General features: G+C 33.6%; 1 protein-coding gene across 3 annotated transcripts; it reads right to left on the reverse strand.

Annotated features, from left to right (window-relative positions):
- Positions 1-9553: 9553 nt before the first annotated feature.
- LOC104116091 (probable serine/threonine-protein kinase WNK9) lies at positions 9554-13241 on the reverse strand. 3 transcript variants are annotated; one of them, XM_009626886.4, is made up of 7 exons: positions 12913-13241; positions 12738-12770; positions 12283-12510; positions 11947-12167; positions 11635-11792; positions 11092-11551; positions 9554-11002 (listed from the first exon to the last, which is right to left on the reverse strand). In XM_009626886.4, the coding sequence occupies exons 1-7, from the start codon at positions 12981-12983 to the stop codon at positions 9921-9923; spliced, it is 2253 nt and encodes a 750-aa protein (XP_009625181.1). In that variant the 5' UTR covers positions 12984-13241; the 3' UTR covers positions 9554-9920. The 3 variants fall into 3 exon arrangements, with proteins under 3 accessions (XP_009625181.1, XP_009625180.1, XP_009625182.1); XM_009626885.4 differs by having other exon boundaries at positions 12738-12775; positions 12913-13202; XM_009626887.4 differs by lacking the exon at positions 12738-12770 and having other exon boundaries at positions 12913-13054.
- Between the last annotated feature and the right edge of the window lie 3961 nt (positions 13242-17202).

Consider the following 17202-nt stretch of genomic DNA (forward strand, 5'->3'; position numbering starts at 1 on the left):
AAAGATAAAACTATTCTATGTATGCTGATAGTTCAAGAGCAATTTTAGACCTTCAAATTTTGACAGCAGTGTTACTCCTTTTGCTCTATTTAATTGCACTTGAACTATCCGCCAATATATTCGCGAAAAAAGAACTACTTTAAATCCTTTATGCCCAACGATCACCTTAACGAAAGAAAATCAAAATTAAGAATTTGTTAGGCTCCCAATTATACAAGTAATGTATAATTTTACTTTCAAATAGTTAAAAAGGAAGGACTTTAATTCTTTTTAATTACTAACATAGTTGGTCAATATGTTTAGAGTTTGCAACATCTGGAAGCATTTAAATGCTTTCTTGCAACCTCCAATAAGCTAAATATTTATTTTCAAAATACTCTTTAGAGATTTTTTGAATCAAAACAGCTGTCAAGGGGACTTGAAATAAAACAGAGTTAATAACCAACCAAAAATTCTTGACCAATTTTTCTTAACATTAATTTGATGTTTGAAATCATTATATTAAAATAATAGTCCAGTCTTTGTCTTCTAATTGGTAGGACTTTAAAGCTATAAAGTTTGATAAAGTTTTGACCTTTAATAGTCAACAAAATTGAACCTGCCATGCTACGTTGTTTCCTATTGTTATGTGATGGGTCAAAGTAGTGTCGAAGCCAGAAATTTTCTCAAAGGTGTTCAAACTTGAAAGTAGTAATGAAAAATCCCGACAGAAGATATTCAATATATGTTATGTACCTCAAAAATCTGATATTTTATCTATATATACAGTATAACCAAAGTGTAGTTTCGCCTCTGCAGAGAACTACCCTTACGATTTCTACTTCTCTTTAGACTAATCAAATTTGTATTTTACGAACTCCTTTCGCTAGAAATTTTTGCTAGATTATTTTATTCACTGTAATTATTTTAGCAATAAATTTACATATTTCAGTCAAATCCTTTAATAAAGGGGTGAAAAATAATTTACACTCTCAAATTTTGCTTTAAAAATCAAACTTCCTTCTCTACTTTGAACAATTATCATTCTCCCCCTCATTATTCAATTGACTTTCTAAATGTCTATTTTAACTTCTACATTATCAATATTTATCTCTTTTTGATTTTGATTTTTTATTTTTTTTATCATCATGATATTTTTCTCTTTTCTAATACCTATGCAATGAACTTACCTATATAAGAATCATAAAAGTATTTAGATCATGTGATAATTTTATAAAAGGATTATTCTATTTATAATTTTAATAAATTTAAATTATAATTTATAATAAAGTATGACATAATTTAAATTATAGGTAAACCATAAAAAATAACATATAAAATAAAAAGAGAGTATTAGATATAGGAAGGATTTGAAAATGACAAGGGTAAATTAGATATTGTGTAGGTTAAAGGAAGGAGAATGATATGTTTTTAATAAAGAGATCCGATGACGAATTTGGAGAAGAAATTCTACATAGATAAAGTATACCGTAACTTTGAAATCAACATTCAACAGTGATGACTCACGTGCGATTTCCCTCTTTAAATACTTTTTAAAATTAATTCTGAAAAACTTATTTTCATTGTTTTTGGAAAATTTGAAAATCTTGAAGCTATTACATAAACCAAGGTACCATAAGATCATGATTAATATATGGAAAATTTCCATTTCTGGAGCTAGACCATCTTTTTTCCAAAAAATAAAATCCTTCGAGCAAATTTTCTATTTATTAATGACGTCGTGAAAATGAAATATGAACTAGAATATGTCAATAATAACGTACATCATCAAATTTCTCAAAAAAGCTAAATTTTAACCGGTGACCAAATAACTACACATAATATTGACGTTTAATCTATTCAACAAGCATAACCAAATATACCTGTCAAGAAATTTCAGTGTAAAATAAAAAAAATAAATTATCATATGATTTTTTTTTCTTTCAAATTTATGATGGTTGAAATCTTAAACTAGTTACAGATACACGAATGAATTATCATGATACTATGACAGTGATACAGTGTTACAGGTAGGAAAATTTTAATTTGTGGGGGTATAGTTAGTTTAATGTATTGATTTCAACAGAAGAATAAAAAAGAGAGAAGAATGATTAGAAAGATACCTCTAAAAAAGGCAACAATTATTGAATGAGACAGCCTATTCTGAATAGATCAACAAATTTTGGCCAGTGCCCATATGGCTATGGAATCTTTTTAGCTTTTGCCTTTAGACCTTAGGAATAGGTCCAATTTTAGAAAATTCAATAGATGTGTACGTAACAATTTAAGTTGAGATTCTTTCTCAAAGTATATAGTCCAACCTCATCATTGCTGTCCAAAGATAAGAAAAACACAAGCACGAAAGTTTTTGCCTTTTTGCCCAAATACTATAACAATTACAAGCTGTGGAATTGACTGCATGAATGGTTATCCTTTATGCTACTTTATTTAACTATGTCTTAATTGTTATAAAATAAATACCGTAAAGTAAAGACAAGTATAGAGAGAAACTGATATATTATTCAAACTTCAAACTTATGTGCATAATGAACTGAAAACTCCTCTATTTATAGAAGAAAGGAAGTAGCTGCGAGGCTTTTCAGGAAGCAGCTGCAAGGCTTTTCTTTAGCTGCTTGTAAGCTGTCTGCATGAGCTGCTTGCAACCTGCCTGTTTAATAAGAAAGTGCTGCAAATCATTTCATTGAGCTGCTTGCAACCTGCATGCATTAATTGCTTGTAGATAAACTTCAACAGAGTACTAAATGGATAATCTTCTTCACGAAGATTATCTATAGCGGAGTAATAAATGGACATCCATAATAATTATTTTCATAACACTCCCCCTTGGATGTTCATTAAAAGGAATTGTGCCTCGTTAAAACCATACTAGGAAAAACCCAGTGGAAAAAATCCTGGTGAAGGAAAAAGAGTACACATATTTAGTAATACGCATTTCTAGTTGCTTCATTAAAAACCTTAGTAAGGAAAAAAGAGTACATCGCGTATTTTACTCCCCCTGATGAAAACCTTGTTTCAAATATTCGAGTCTCCGTATTCCAATCTTGTATACCATCTTCTCAAAAGTTGAAGTTGGCAAAGATTTAGTGAATAAATCTGCCGGATTGTCACTTGAACGGATTTGTTACACATCAGTGTCACAATTTTTCTGAAGATCATGTGTGTAGAATAATTTTAGTGAAATGTGCTTCGTTCTATCTCCTTTTATAAATCCTCCCTTCAATTGGGCTATGCATGCATCATTGTCTTCGTATAAAATTGTGAGTCTTTTCTCACATTCCAAACCATATTTTTCTCGAATAAAATGAATTATTGATCTCAACCATACGCATTCCCTACTTGCTTCATGAATAGCTATTATTTCAGCATGATTTGAAGAAGTAGCAACAATATATTGCTTTGTGGAGCGCCATGATATGATAGTACCTCCACATGTAAACACGTACCCGGTTTGAGATCTAGCTTTATGGAGATCAGATAAATAACCTGCATCTGCATAACCAACAAGATCTGCACTACCTTTGTTAGAATAAAATAAACCCATATCAAGAGTTTTAAATATCGCAATATATGTTTAATCCCCTTTCAATGTCTCCGTGTAGGAGAAGAACTATATCTTGCAAGTAAATTAGCAAAAAATGCTATGTCAGGCCTTGTAGCATTAGCAAGATACATTAGTGCACCAATTGCACTGAGATAGGGTACTTCAGGACCAATGAGTTCCTCATCCTCTTCTGAAGGTCGGAACAAATCTTTATTCATTTCAAATGATCAAAAAATCATTGGTGTACTCAATGAGTGCGCTTTGTCCATGTAAAAATATTTTAAGACCCTTTCTGTATAGACAGATTGATGGATAAAGATCCCGTCTGCTAAATGTTCAATCTGCAGACCAAGACAAAGTTTTGTCTTTCCAAAATCTTTTATCTCAAATTCTTTCTTAAGATATTCAATTGCCTTTTGGAGCTCTTCTGGAGTTCCAACAAGATTTATGTCATCAACATAAACAACAAGTATAACAAATTCTGAAGCCATTTTCTTTATAAAAATACATGGACAAATAACATCATTTATGTAACCCTCTTTCAGTAAATATTAACTGAGGCGATTATACCACATGCGCCCAGATTTCTTTAAACCGTACAAAGATCTTTGTAATCTGATTGAGTACATTTTTCGAGATTTTGAATATGCTTCAGGTATTTTAAATCCTTCAGGGATTTTCATGTAAATTTCATTATCAAATGACCCATATAGATAAGCTGTAACCACATCCATTAGATGTATTTCAAGCCTTTCACGTAAGGCTAAACTGCTGAGATATCGAAATGTTATGGCATCCATAACGGGTGAATATGTTTCTTCATAATCGACTCCAGGTCGTTGTAAGAATCCTTATGCAACAAGGCGAGCCTTGTATCTTTCAACTTCATTTTTATCATTCTTTTTTCGCACAAAAATCCATTTATGACCAACTGGCTTTATACCAGTAAGTGTTTGGACTACTGGTCCAAAGACCTCTCTTTTAGCAAGTGACTTCAATTTCGATTGAATTGACTCTTGCTATTTTGACCAATCGGATCTTTGTCGACATTCTTCGACAGATCGGGGTTCAAGATTCTCACTATCTTACATAATGTTAAGTGAAATATTATATGCAAAAATATTATCCACCATTATTTCAGATTGATTTAAATTAATCCCATCACTAGTAGAACTTATTAAAAGTTCCTCACTCACTTGAGTCTCGGGTTCATTGATTTCTTCAGGAATCTCAGAACTAATCAGATCTTGGGTCTCTTCAGGAGATCCCTTCATAATATCATTTTGATCATTTGTCGATTTTCTTTTTCTAGGATTTCGATCCTTAGAACCCAAAGGCCTATCACGCTTCAGGCGTGCTTTAGGTTCACTAGCTCTCATGCTAGTAGATGGTCCTGCTGGGACATCAATTCGGATAGGCACATTCTCTACAGGGATATATGACTTAGTTATCCTTTTCAAATCAGCAAATGCGTCTGGCATTTTATTTGCTATGTTCTGTAAATAAATGATCTTCTGGACCTCCTGATTACATATAGGGGTACGTGAATCAAAGTAAGATAATGATAAAACTTTCCACACAATTTCTCTTTTGATTTCCTTTTTTTCTCCCCCTAATTGTGGAAAATTTGTTTCATCAAATCGACAATATGCAAATCGAGCAGTAAATAAATCTTCCGTCAATGGTTCAAGATAGCGAATAATAGAGTGTGATTCAAACCCAACATATATTCCTAACCTTCTCTGCGGGCCCATCTTACTGTGCTGTGATGGTGCTACTGACACATATACAACACATCCAAAAATTCGTAGATGGGCAATATTTGGTTCATGACCAAAAACTAATTATGACGGAGAATATTTATTATAATGTATCGGTCTGAGACGGATAAGTGATGCTGCGTGTAAGATAGCATGACCCAAAACAGTAGTGGGCAATTTTTTTTTCATAAGTAGTGGTCTTGCTATCAACTGCAGGTGTTTAATAAATGACTCTGCAAGGCCATTTTGAGTATGGACATAAGCTATAGGATGTTCAACTTTTATCCCAACTGATAGACAATAATCATCAAAAGCTTGAGATGAGAATTCTCCAGCATTATCAAGGCGAATAGCCTTTATAGTATAATCTGAGAATTGTGCCCTTAATCGATTATTTGGGCTAATAACTTTGCAAACGCTAGATTGCGAGATGATAGTAGGCACACATGAGACCATCTTGAAGACGCATCTATTAGGACCATAAAATATTTAAATAACCCACTTGGTGGGTGAATAGGTCCACATATATCCCATGTATACGTTCTAAAAAGGCAGCGGATTCAATGCCAACCTTCATTGGTGATGGTCTAGTGATCATTTTGCCTTGATAACAAGCATCACAAGAAAATTCATTATTTGTAAGAATCTTTAGGTTCTTTAATGGATGCCCACTCGAATTTTCAGTAATTCATCTCATCATTATTGATCAAGGATGGCCCAAACGGCCATGCCATAACACAAAAGTATTTGAATCCGCAAACTTCTGGTTTACGATAGAGTATGCTTCAGCTGTACTAATTTTTGAATAGTATAAGTCAGAAGATAAAGTTGGTAACTTTTCTACAATGCATTTCTGACGAGAAATATTCTTTGTAATACAAAGATATTCCACGTTCATTTCATCTATTGTCTCAATATGATATCCATTTCGGCGGATATCTATAAAACTCAATAAGTTTCTTCGGGACTTGGAGGAGAACAATGCATTATCGATAATAAGTTTTGTCCCTTAGACAGAAATATAATGTCTCTTCTGGAGCCTTCAATCAAACTTATATTACCAGAAATTGTTGAAACATTTGCTTTTTCCTTATGCAAATAGGGAATGTATTTCTGATCCTTGAATATGGCATGGGTTGTTCCACTATCAATTATACAAATATCTTCATGATTGGTCTTTGATCCAAACATAATTTGAGAATTATCCATATTCTTCAAAATGCATAAATAAAATATATTATAGTAAACATCATTGTCAAAGCATAACTTTTATTTATGTACAATAATTACATAACCATACTATCTACTACAAACAACCAAAATTAAAATATTTATATTTCTACATATTCACTACCGATCACATGACTTGTTTTTCCTTCTAGGAGTGCAAAGTAATCAGCTACATCCAAATACATGAAGTCTAAATTATCTTCAGAAATAAAATTTACTTCAACATTTTTCTCTGTCTTCTTTAGGGAGGCTTGATACAACTCAACCAGGTGCTTTGGCGTACGACATGTACGTGACCAGTGCCCTTTTCCTCCACATCTATAGCATGTATTTTCTGGCTTTGCTGCTTGCACCGCTTCATGCTTTTGTTCCTTCCTTTTCCACTGCTGGTGGTGAGGAGGGTTCTTTGGTGCATTATTATTACCACGATTAGAGTTTCCTCCCCGACCACGTCCATGACCACGACTGGAGCCACGTCCTCTTCCACGCTTAGCTTGGTGGAAGTTCGTCTCATTCACTTCAGGGAATGAACAAGAACCAATAAGTCGACTTTGATGGTTTTTCATTAATAGCCCATTATGTTGCTCGGCTACAAGAAGATGTGAGATAAGTTCAGAATACTTTTTGAATCCTATCTCTCGATATTGCTGCTGTAGGAGCATATTCGAGGCATGAAAAGTGGTGAAAGTTTTCTCCAACATATCATGATCAGTAATATTATCACCACATAGTTTCAATTGGAAAATAATTCTGAACATAACAGAATTATATTCACTGATAGATTTAAAATCTTATAGCCTTAGATGAGTCCAATCATAACGTGCCTGTGGAAGAACGACCATCTTCAGGTGGTCATGTCTATCTTTCAGATTATTCCACAGCATGGCTGTATCTTTAACAGTAAGATATTCCATTTTCAGCCCCTCATCAAGGTGATGGCGTATGAATATCATTGCTTTGGCACGGTCTTGGTTTGATGCCCGATTTTTATCTTTGATGGTGTCTGCCAGACCCATCGCATCAAGATGAATTTCGGCAACAAGCACCCAAGACATGTAGCTTTTGCCCGATATATCGAGGGCTACAAATTCAAGTTTAGAAAGATTTGACATTATTTAGAAAAAGAAAGTTCGTACCTCTGATACTTTCAAAGTATTTTCTCGAGATGGCAGAGTCTCGTACTGATAACGTGTTATAAAATAAAGTTTGTAAAGTAAAGACAAGTATAGAGAGAAACTGATATACTATTCAAACTTCAAACTTATGTACATAATGAACTGAAAACTCCTCTATTTATAGAAGAAAGGAAGCAGTTGCGAGGCTTTTTAGGAAGCAGCTGCAAGGCTTTTCTTTAGCTGCTTGTAAGCTGTCTGCATGAGCTGCTTGCAACCTGCTTGTTTAATAAGAAGCTGCTGCAAATCATTTCATTGAGCTGCTTGCAACCTGCCTGCATCAGCTGCTTGTAGATAAACTTCAACCGAGTACTAAATGGATAATCTTCTTCAGGAAGATTATCTATAGCGGAGTAATAAATAGACAGCCACAATAATTATTTTCATAACATTAGTCTAATATTATAAAATTTTAGCTTTTCTAACACTAGAAGTTTGCTATATCTTCTGTTGATGTACAGGGCTCTCTCAAGACTAAGACTCCTAGTGAACATTGTATTTCGAGTAAATATACTAACATGACAAAACCTTAATCAGCTAGTTGATATCGCTTATATAATCTTTTGTAGTACCCTATTTTTTTGTTAGGTGTGCATGGATTTTAAGAGTTTGTAGATGTTTCGAAATAACTTCCTTGGGTGTGATTTTCAGTCTATAACGTTCTCATTTAACACTTTCAATCACAATGGTTTTACACCTATAGATAGGTATATATATCTGAAGGTTAGTGTACAATATGATCAAATTATTGTATGAGCCAAAAAAATATCTTTGATATAGGCAAGCCATGTTAGCACCATGATAGCCTTCATTGGGCTGCCACGTGCTATGAGGAAGGTCTCCACAAAGATTTGCCCCAAGTTGTAGTAGCCTCAAAGCGATGAAGGGTGCGGTCGAAGAGTCAACAAAGATCAAGATCGTGAAGTCATCGAAGTTCAAGGTCGAGGTCGAGCATCTTAGACGGAGTTATAACAACTAGTTTTAAAATAAGACACAAAAGAGAATATTCTAGTGGATATTCTCTGCACCTGTACTATTAGGGTTTCTAGAAACATGTTCCCTATAAATAGAAAGAGACACAATGATAGGGGACATGAAATATTCATTTGTAAAAAATACATTGACTTTATAGAAAGAATCTGGTCCTATTACAAGCATACAAAAATAACATTTTTACTAAGATTCTTGTCTAACATTTTCACTGTATCCAAGAACAACCTGAGTGTTCAAAGACTCATCAATCATTCATGATTGTCAGAGAGAATATCCACAGATCTCACCCCCTTTTCGGGTGACTCACACGTTTTTATTTACTTAAATATCATTTTTTACTTCCACCTTTTGAATTAGACAAGAATGTTTTTTTGAAGAAAAAAAATTCTATTGAATTCCTTTATTTTGTGGGTGCCTGAGCTTGTAGATCTAAAATTGGCTGGTATCAACTGAGCTAGGGTCAACCAAACATATAGTGGACCGAATTTTATTGAAGTTATCCCTTCTGGACCATGTATGAGAAAAGCCAGATTGTGAATAGATTTTGGTTGGATGAGGCATGTTGCACTGCATTGAGGGTGGGACATAGACCAATAATTTCACTTTTGAAAAACCAACTTTCTATCATTGACATGACATATCAAAGTTGAGGGTGCAATATGTAACGTAAGAATTCTCAATAAAAGCTCTCATTGGCCAGCAAATAACTGACACACTAAAAAATACTAGTCAGTTCATCACTTGCATCTATATCATCAAGTCAGCTCTTTCAGAAAATAATGCACTTCAACTTACTCTTTCAACTTAAAATAAAGGCACCAATCACAAGAGACAAATAGATGCACTTCTTTTGGCAATTTTAAGGCAAAAGGATAATGTTATTATTGTACATACAACTCAAAAAAATTCCAACAAAGTCATGTACATCAAGAAAGGGTTGAATTCCCACTTGAGGAAGACCCTCTAAAGCCTCAATAATTACATTGTCTCATAATTCATGTGTCACACCTCACTATCATTCATATTTTCTCTATTCAAGAATATTTTATAGGCAAACCCCAAAATGAAAATGGGGGGGAAGGAGATTTAACAAGGGAAAGAGAATAGTAGGGTGAAATGGGATGCCTCATAAACTAACCTCATATATAACAAAGACAATTTTACAGCCTCTTCAATAGTATGAAACAACTTAAGAAACAAGAAAAATGGAGTTTCTTACAACAGCTATATATTAACAGCATCAACTGGTAAGGATGTTGTTCTGTGAAGTGAATTTGGAAGCAATGTTTTGGTGAAGAAACTCTTTGCAGTACTAACCATGTCCTTGACATTTGGGGAACCTTTAATCGCCTCACATATTCGGGCCCTTGGGGTTACCGAACTGGGGCAGCTTTTATTGACAAGTCCATTCGATTCTGAGCTCAAGTTCTTACCACAATCGGAAGATTTGAGTAGTGTTTCAAGACATGATTTCCTATTCTTTGCTTTCTTTTTCCTTTTAGAGGAGCCTGTAGGAGGTTTTGAAGCTTTCGGTGGAAGTCCTAAGTGTTGATCTTTTAGCTCCCTCAGTTGTATCTGGTAGTTTGCTTTGAGCCATCTCATTTCCCGCTCAATTTCGTGCTCATACTCTGAAGTTTCATATGATGATGCAGGAATTTCACCTAAAGAACGGGGATTTGACAACGATCTGCCTAAAATTTTTGCACCTGATGTCAGGTCACTCTTTGATCCAGCCTCTTTCTGATCTTCTGTTGAAGGGTCAGGATACAATTTCTCACCGTCTTCAAGGGAATGACTCTCCTCGGATCCCACTGAACTGCATTCAAAACTTTCATGCCGATCCCACATCTCTGTGTGATGGAAACCATTCATTTTGAACAAGTTGTAATGAACACCATTAATATGGCTAGATGATGTTGGATCATCAGAACACGTCGAAATAATAGGCCGAGGGCTGTTTGAATGATATGTAACCTCTTCAAATCGACCATGTGTAGCAGCACATCCGTTGCACTGCAAACTCTGAGAAGCTGGATTTTTGGACAGGAAATTCATGAACGAACCAATAGAGGAATTGTTGGATGAACAGTTACGACATAAGTTAGAATTTGCAAAGCGAGGGGTTTCTTCTATTCCTGGCCCTGGCCTCCAGTCGGGTTCTAATTTGGAAATCTCACCATCAATCATATCGGCTATTTTTGTAACATCTTGATCAGTTATATCCAATTCGGACACCATTTCAGTTGCAACAGTTAATGCTGTATCATATTCAATATCAAATGGGAAATAAATATTCCTGATACGGCCTGCAAAAAAACGAATCCAGAACCCAATTTTCAGCTCATGATAAGCATAAACAATCAGTTCAAGGAAATAAAATATGGCGGCTGCTTACCTTCTTTGTCTGCAATTCTGAGTCTTAAAAATATGCTACCATCTTCTCTTCTCTTCCCTTTAATAGTTATATCCAAATCTGCAGAATGTTCGTCGTGCTCATCCTCATTATACTCGAAAAGTTCAATTCCAGTTTGCTCATATTCATTTGGATCAGATGCCCATTCATTTAGATCATCGAAACCATAATCATTGCAGTATCCACTATAGGAGCCATTACCAAAAGATTTTCCTTCATAATCTAGTCCTAGAATAGGCTGCCTTAGTAGCGGGTTCATATAATCTAGTTCTCTCTTGGACTCTATAGGTCTTAAATCCGATTCAATATCATCAATTCGGAGAAAAGGGTCATCCAGAAGCTCTCTTGCTGAGAGCCTTAGAGACACGGTAGCCAAGCATTTTTCAACAAATTGACGTATCTCAGGATCCTTCACTTTGTACAACGAGTCTGGTTTTTTCCCCTAAAAAAAATTGAAAAATCAATTGGAATGAGCACAGCATAGACGGGCAAGGACAATGGGATGTATGAGAGATAAGTACTTACAGAGATCACTTTCTTGTAAATCTGAGCAGGATGAGTGCACTCACTATAAGGGTATTCAAAAGTAACCATTTCTAATATGCACATCCCAAAAGAATATATGTCAACTAATTCATTGTATTCCTCCTCATATACTTCTGGTGCCATGAACTCAGGCGTTCCTGATAGTTACAACCACAGAAATATATGAACACAAACCATTTTCCAAATTGTAGCACAAATACTCACAAGTTTGATCACACATTCCAAACATCAAGAGAAAAGAACAGGAGACTAAAAACATATTAAGGGGACTAAAATCAGTAAGAATCGTACCGACACAATGAGCAGCATGCGATTTTCGCAGAATAGCAGCAAGCCCAAGATCTCCAATTTTAACTTCCCCTTGGTTTCCATTGATAAAAATGTTATCACACTTAAGATCTCTATGGATTACAGGGGGATCATGACTATGAAGATAGAGAAGTCCATTCAAGATCTGTCTGCACCACCGCTTTACTGCTCTAATGTTGACTCTTTTATGTTTCAGCCTATACCTACCAAACCCCAACAAACAAAAATCAAGAACTAGTGGCTGGTGAAGGAGATCCAGGTTTAGCAACAGAAATATATCAAATGACAATTAGAATGGAATGAGGATTAAAAACTCACTGTCTAAGAGTTCCAGAAGTGAACATTTCAGTAACAAAATTGATGTTCCTATTAGAAGGATCTACCCAAGAAGTATAGAACTTCATAATATTTTTGTGCTTCAAAGTCTTGAGCAAATGAATTTCACAGTAGAGCCTCTCAAGATCTTCAGGACTTTGTAAGAAATCATAGAGCTTGACTTGGTTCCAAGCAACTTCAATACCTTCATATTCATCAAATGCTCTATAACTGCATAATCATTTTATAGAAACCAATCAAATCAAATTGATCCACCTAAAAAAATACAGCCTTTATCCCAAAAAATGGAAAAAGCAAAAATCTTTGAACACCCCATTTATATAACACCACAGTAAAGCTGCAACATTTGCACTAAATATCGAAATGGGTGTCTAATAGTAGATCTAATAAATACCAAATTTTTACAAGAAAAAAAAGAGATGAATTTTGATTCATACACAGTCTTAGAAGCTCCTTTTCCAAGAATTTCACTGTACTGCATCAAATAAAGCAGAAAAAGGAATAAAACATCAACCTCAAAACTTAAATGGAGTTAAAAAGCTGACGGTGAGTATTGTTCTTTTTGAAGTAGGTTTTTTGGGGGGGGGGGTAGGGTATAGAGAGAGGACATACTCTGCCATATCTACCAGTTGGATCAACTTCAACAAATTCAGAAAAATCTGGTTCTGTATGTGAAAGACCATTCATGCTTTTCCAGAAATGAATCTAGTTTTGCAATTTTTCCCCTCTATTTGCTCTATTTAGCTGCCAAGATTGTGTCTTTTTGGTGAGGACAGTGGAAAGGAGAAAAAGATAAAAATCAAAATCTTTTCTTCAGAAAATATATCTGTATTTGCAGCTGCAAACTCTTCTTTTTGTTTTGGAGCTTTTCTTGACAGAGAGATATAAAAATATGGGAAAGTGAGTTTTTATTGAAGGAACCACACTTCTTGAAGGGTATCCACAATAAACGTGACTCAACACAAAATTAAGAGGAAAAAAAGAAAGTTGGCTTTTGGGGGGGGGGGGGGGGGGTATCTCTTGCTTCTTATCAATAGAGAAATCATCAAACTGTATGAAAAAAGCAAGCCAGCTAAACAAAAGAACAAGAAAAGGGGAAATAGAAAAAAGAGGTAATATAGTCAAAGATTTTATCAAGTTTAATTATTACAGTAATTAGTTTGTGAGAGTGCCTACGAACTTGTGCATGACATTTTCTCAGATGGCATGACATATGAAGTGTACTACTATAAAACATTAGTGTCAATTACTTAGTTTTAATTAAGATTAAACTAATCTGATAAATGAATGCTCTGTTTATTGCACAAATTAAGTCTGGAAAGTACGAATAAGATATAAGAGAGGGACCAAAATTGTGAGTAATATTTATTTATAGATTCTCTTAAGAAAATACGAAGGGTTTAAGGTGTAGTGATTAACAACTTATTTAGAGTTCGATACTTTATATATCGAGTTCGAAACAATTCTGGTTACTTTCTCGATTCATAAAATAGTAATTTATTTTCCTCTTAACTGCCTAATGATGCTTAAAACGAAAAAAAAAAGAAAAGAGGAGAATTTGCAGGCGTCTCTAGATATCTAAATATTGAGTACAATCAGTACTTAATCAGTTGTGTCTGTTTTATGAAATTATGAAATTTCCAAGTACCTAATTTAAACATTTCCAAGTATGTATATGATAATATGAACTTTTTTAGATTCATGTAACATTTTAAAAATTATTAAAATTAGCATATTTTTTGTTGTCAATTCTTTAACTAACATAATTATTTGACAATGTTAAACGGGAGAAATTCAAAAAGTTACAAGTGGTCATTCAAAAATAGCCACACTTTCAAAAGTAATCAAAATTTAGCCACTTTTCATGTAAAGATAAATCTGAACGAAAATACTATTCAAAATCCGAAAAATACTCCAGTATATTATACTGGAGTTCCAGCATAAGTATACTGGAACTCCAACATATTATACTGAAGTTCCAACATAAGTATACTGGAACTCCATCATAATCATAAGTATACTAGAACTCCAGCATAATATATTAGAGTTCCAGCAAAGTATACCGTTCCAGTTCCAGTATAATATGTTGGAAGTTCATGCAGAGGTGCTCGAATCTCCAGTATATTATGCTGGAACTTTCCGCGTGTTGGAGTTCCAGCATAATATCCTGAAAGTTCATACACATGTGCACCGAACTCCAATATATTATGTTGGACCGGTCTCTGTTACAGCAAAATAGTGGTTATTTTTCAATGACTTGGTAAACGCTAGTTATTTTTGAATGACCAGTTTGAAAACTGGATAACGCGTGCTATTTTTACATGTTAAACAAGTCTATTCTTATTACATTATAATGCACCTCAAATTGACATTTCCTGTTTTGCTGATTAGTATTGAGCTTAGTTTTCTGACTTTCTCCATCGCTATTCTTTTTCTTTGACCAAAAAGAAAAAGAAAAATCTGCCATACCAATAACATTTCAAACATAATATAAACATGTAAATCTGTGTGTATAAAGCATTACTCCATCGATTCCATTTTTTTAATTTTTTTAGTATATTATATACATTTAGTTTATGCGTTAAAAATTTATTTTTAAAATTCTATATTTTAATCAAAAACCTTCATATAAAATGAGGAAAAATAGAAGAACTAGTTAACATCAAGTTAAAAAAGATGATAAATATTCAGTTTAAGATTAATAAAAGACCCTATTAAAATTAGTTGAAAGACTTAAAATAGGAAAAGAAAAAGAAAGGAGAAAAAAAAAACAGAAAAGAAAAGAGATGATGATAATAACAATGAAAGAAAAGGACCCAGTGAAAATAAAAAAGTTGCGTCAAGAGAGCGGACCAAATTGCATAATGCAACATTTGCATGGCTTTGATTAACGTAGCGTTTTTGCATTTTACAAACTAATGCTAACGTGCCAACACACTTCCACTTGTTTTTTGCGTACGGAATTTGGTACGGTTTTTGCACTTTCCCTTCTTTTCCCCACCCCCTTTTTCTACATTACCTAATTTTGCCCCCAAGTACTCTAATTTCCATGTATCTTCTCAACTTCTTTTGGTAATTGATTTTGATTTTACTTTTTCCTCAGTATCCGGTATTTTCATTGAAACTATTAAACTGAAATTTGTGTAGAAAAATTCTATATTGAGGTAAAACGCTTTCTTAATTAAGGGGATTTCAAACTTAATGATCGAATTCAAGATTTCTAGTTAAAGATGAAGAAATACTTATTATTTCATCACAACTCTTATTGATAATGATGGGCTCATTCCTTCGGGGATTCTTGGAAGGTATAACCATTTAGTTTTGAGAATCCACTTACCCGATTATCCTAATTTAATTAGCTTGTGAAACATATCACATACCAACTCTTTTTTCTGGATTTGGTACTCCCGTCATCATATATTAGTAGCTTATTAATCAATATTTCTTGAAATTAAAGTAATTACTAAATAAATGTATATCTTTAGATAGAGGCTGGATTTCTTTTAGTAAACTTGACAAATAAACAGGCAAAAGGCATCAAGCATGCTTTATGAGTTTTGACCAAAAGTATGCAAATACTAAGTTGATAAGCATTGCCTTTTGTGGATCGCTTTTTTAAATATTTGGATTTTAATGAATAAGTTAGTTGTTATTTATCTGGAAAGTGACAGGTAGAAGCCAATTTTTCTTATAAGAACAGCACTAAACTTGCCTGGCCATATTAAACTGTTTATATATTGGTAGACAGGCATGTACTGAAGAACGTTTCTCGTAATCTATCTCTTAATCAACGAATGAAAGGATATTCTTGTTTAACTTCCACCATTTATTTTTTAACAAAGATAAAATATGGTCGTTTATTTCCTAGAATTTAAGGTTTCTAGTTTTTCTAACCCAAATAAATAACTAATGAAAATACATAAACAAAAATTTAATCTCTGAAATTTGAAAGATAAGCAAATTAAAATAATAACAAATATGTCCTTTGGTTTATGGGTGATCCTATTTCTATCTGTGGATGATAGACCATCACATTGTGGACTACTCTTTTACTTGATTTTACTCGCTTGAGTCATTAGACCAATCAAACTGAACATGTGATGAAACAGTACTTTATTGGTCGAAACTTGTCAATTAAACACTTTGGTTGATTTTTAATTTGACCGGACATTGGCTTGTCATTAGTGGCCGTGTCAAGATATTCATCAACGGAATTAAAAAAAAAAAAAGTAAAAACAAAAATTTAAGAAATTCAAACATTTAATATATAATACGATACAACAGTTTACCTACTATCCACAATATAATTTTTTGACGAAAGAGATTCTGAATTACCTTTTCGACCCCCTAGCTTTGTCCCTGCTTGTCACTTGACTCTTGAGATAGGCTAAGTTACAGGACCAATTAGCGATCAAATAGTCCTTCGTAAAAATAGCATGAACTAGCCAATTTTTGAACTAGCAATCGAAAAATGGTCAGCATTTGCAAAGTCATTAAAAATAGCCATTATTTTATGCAGAGATAAAATATGGACAAAAATATCCTACCTGAAACACAAAAAGTTTCAGCATAAAATGCTAGATTGTGGAGCTCCTATGTATAAACTTTCAGTTTATTATAGTGGAACTCTAGCACATTATAAAATTTCAACACATTATGCTAGAATCTCATATGTAAAATATTCGAACTTCAACTTATTATGCTGGAATTTTTCCTGATTTTAAGGGTATTTTTGTTTAGATTTTATATTTACATAAAAAAATGGTTAAATTTCGATTAGTTTTGAAATTGTGGCTATTTTTCAATTACCAGTTGTAAATCAGGTTATTTCTGATTTTCCCTTGTCCTTCGGCTGAATATAAAGCCCAACTAGATGAATATACCCAAACAAAGTTGTGTTCA

This window comes from Nicotiana tomentosiformis, chromosome 1 (genome assembly GCF_000390325.3).
Source record: "Nicotiana tomentosiformis chromosome 1, ASM39032v3, whole genome shotgun sequence".
Taxonomy (NCBI): Eukaryota; Viridiplantae; Streptophyta; class Magnoliopsida; order Solanales; family Solanaceae; genus Nicotiana; species Nicotiana tomentosiformis.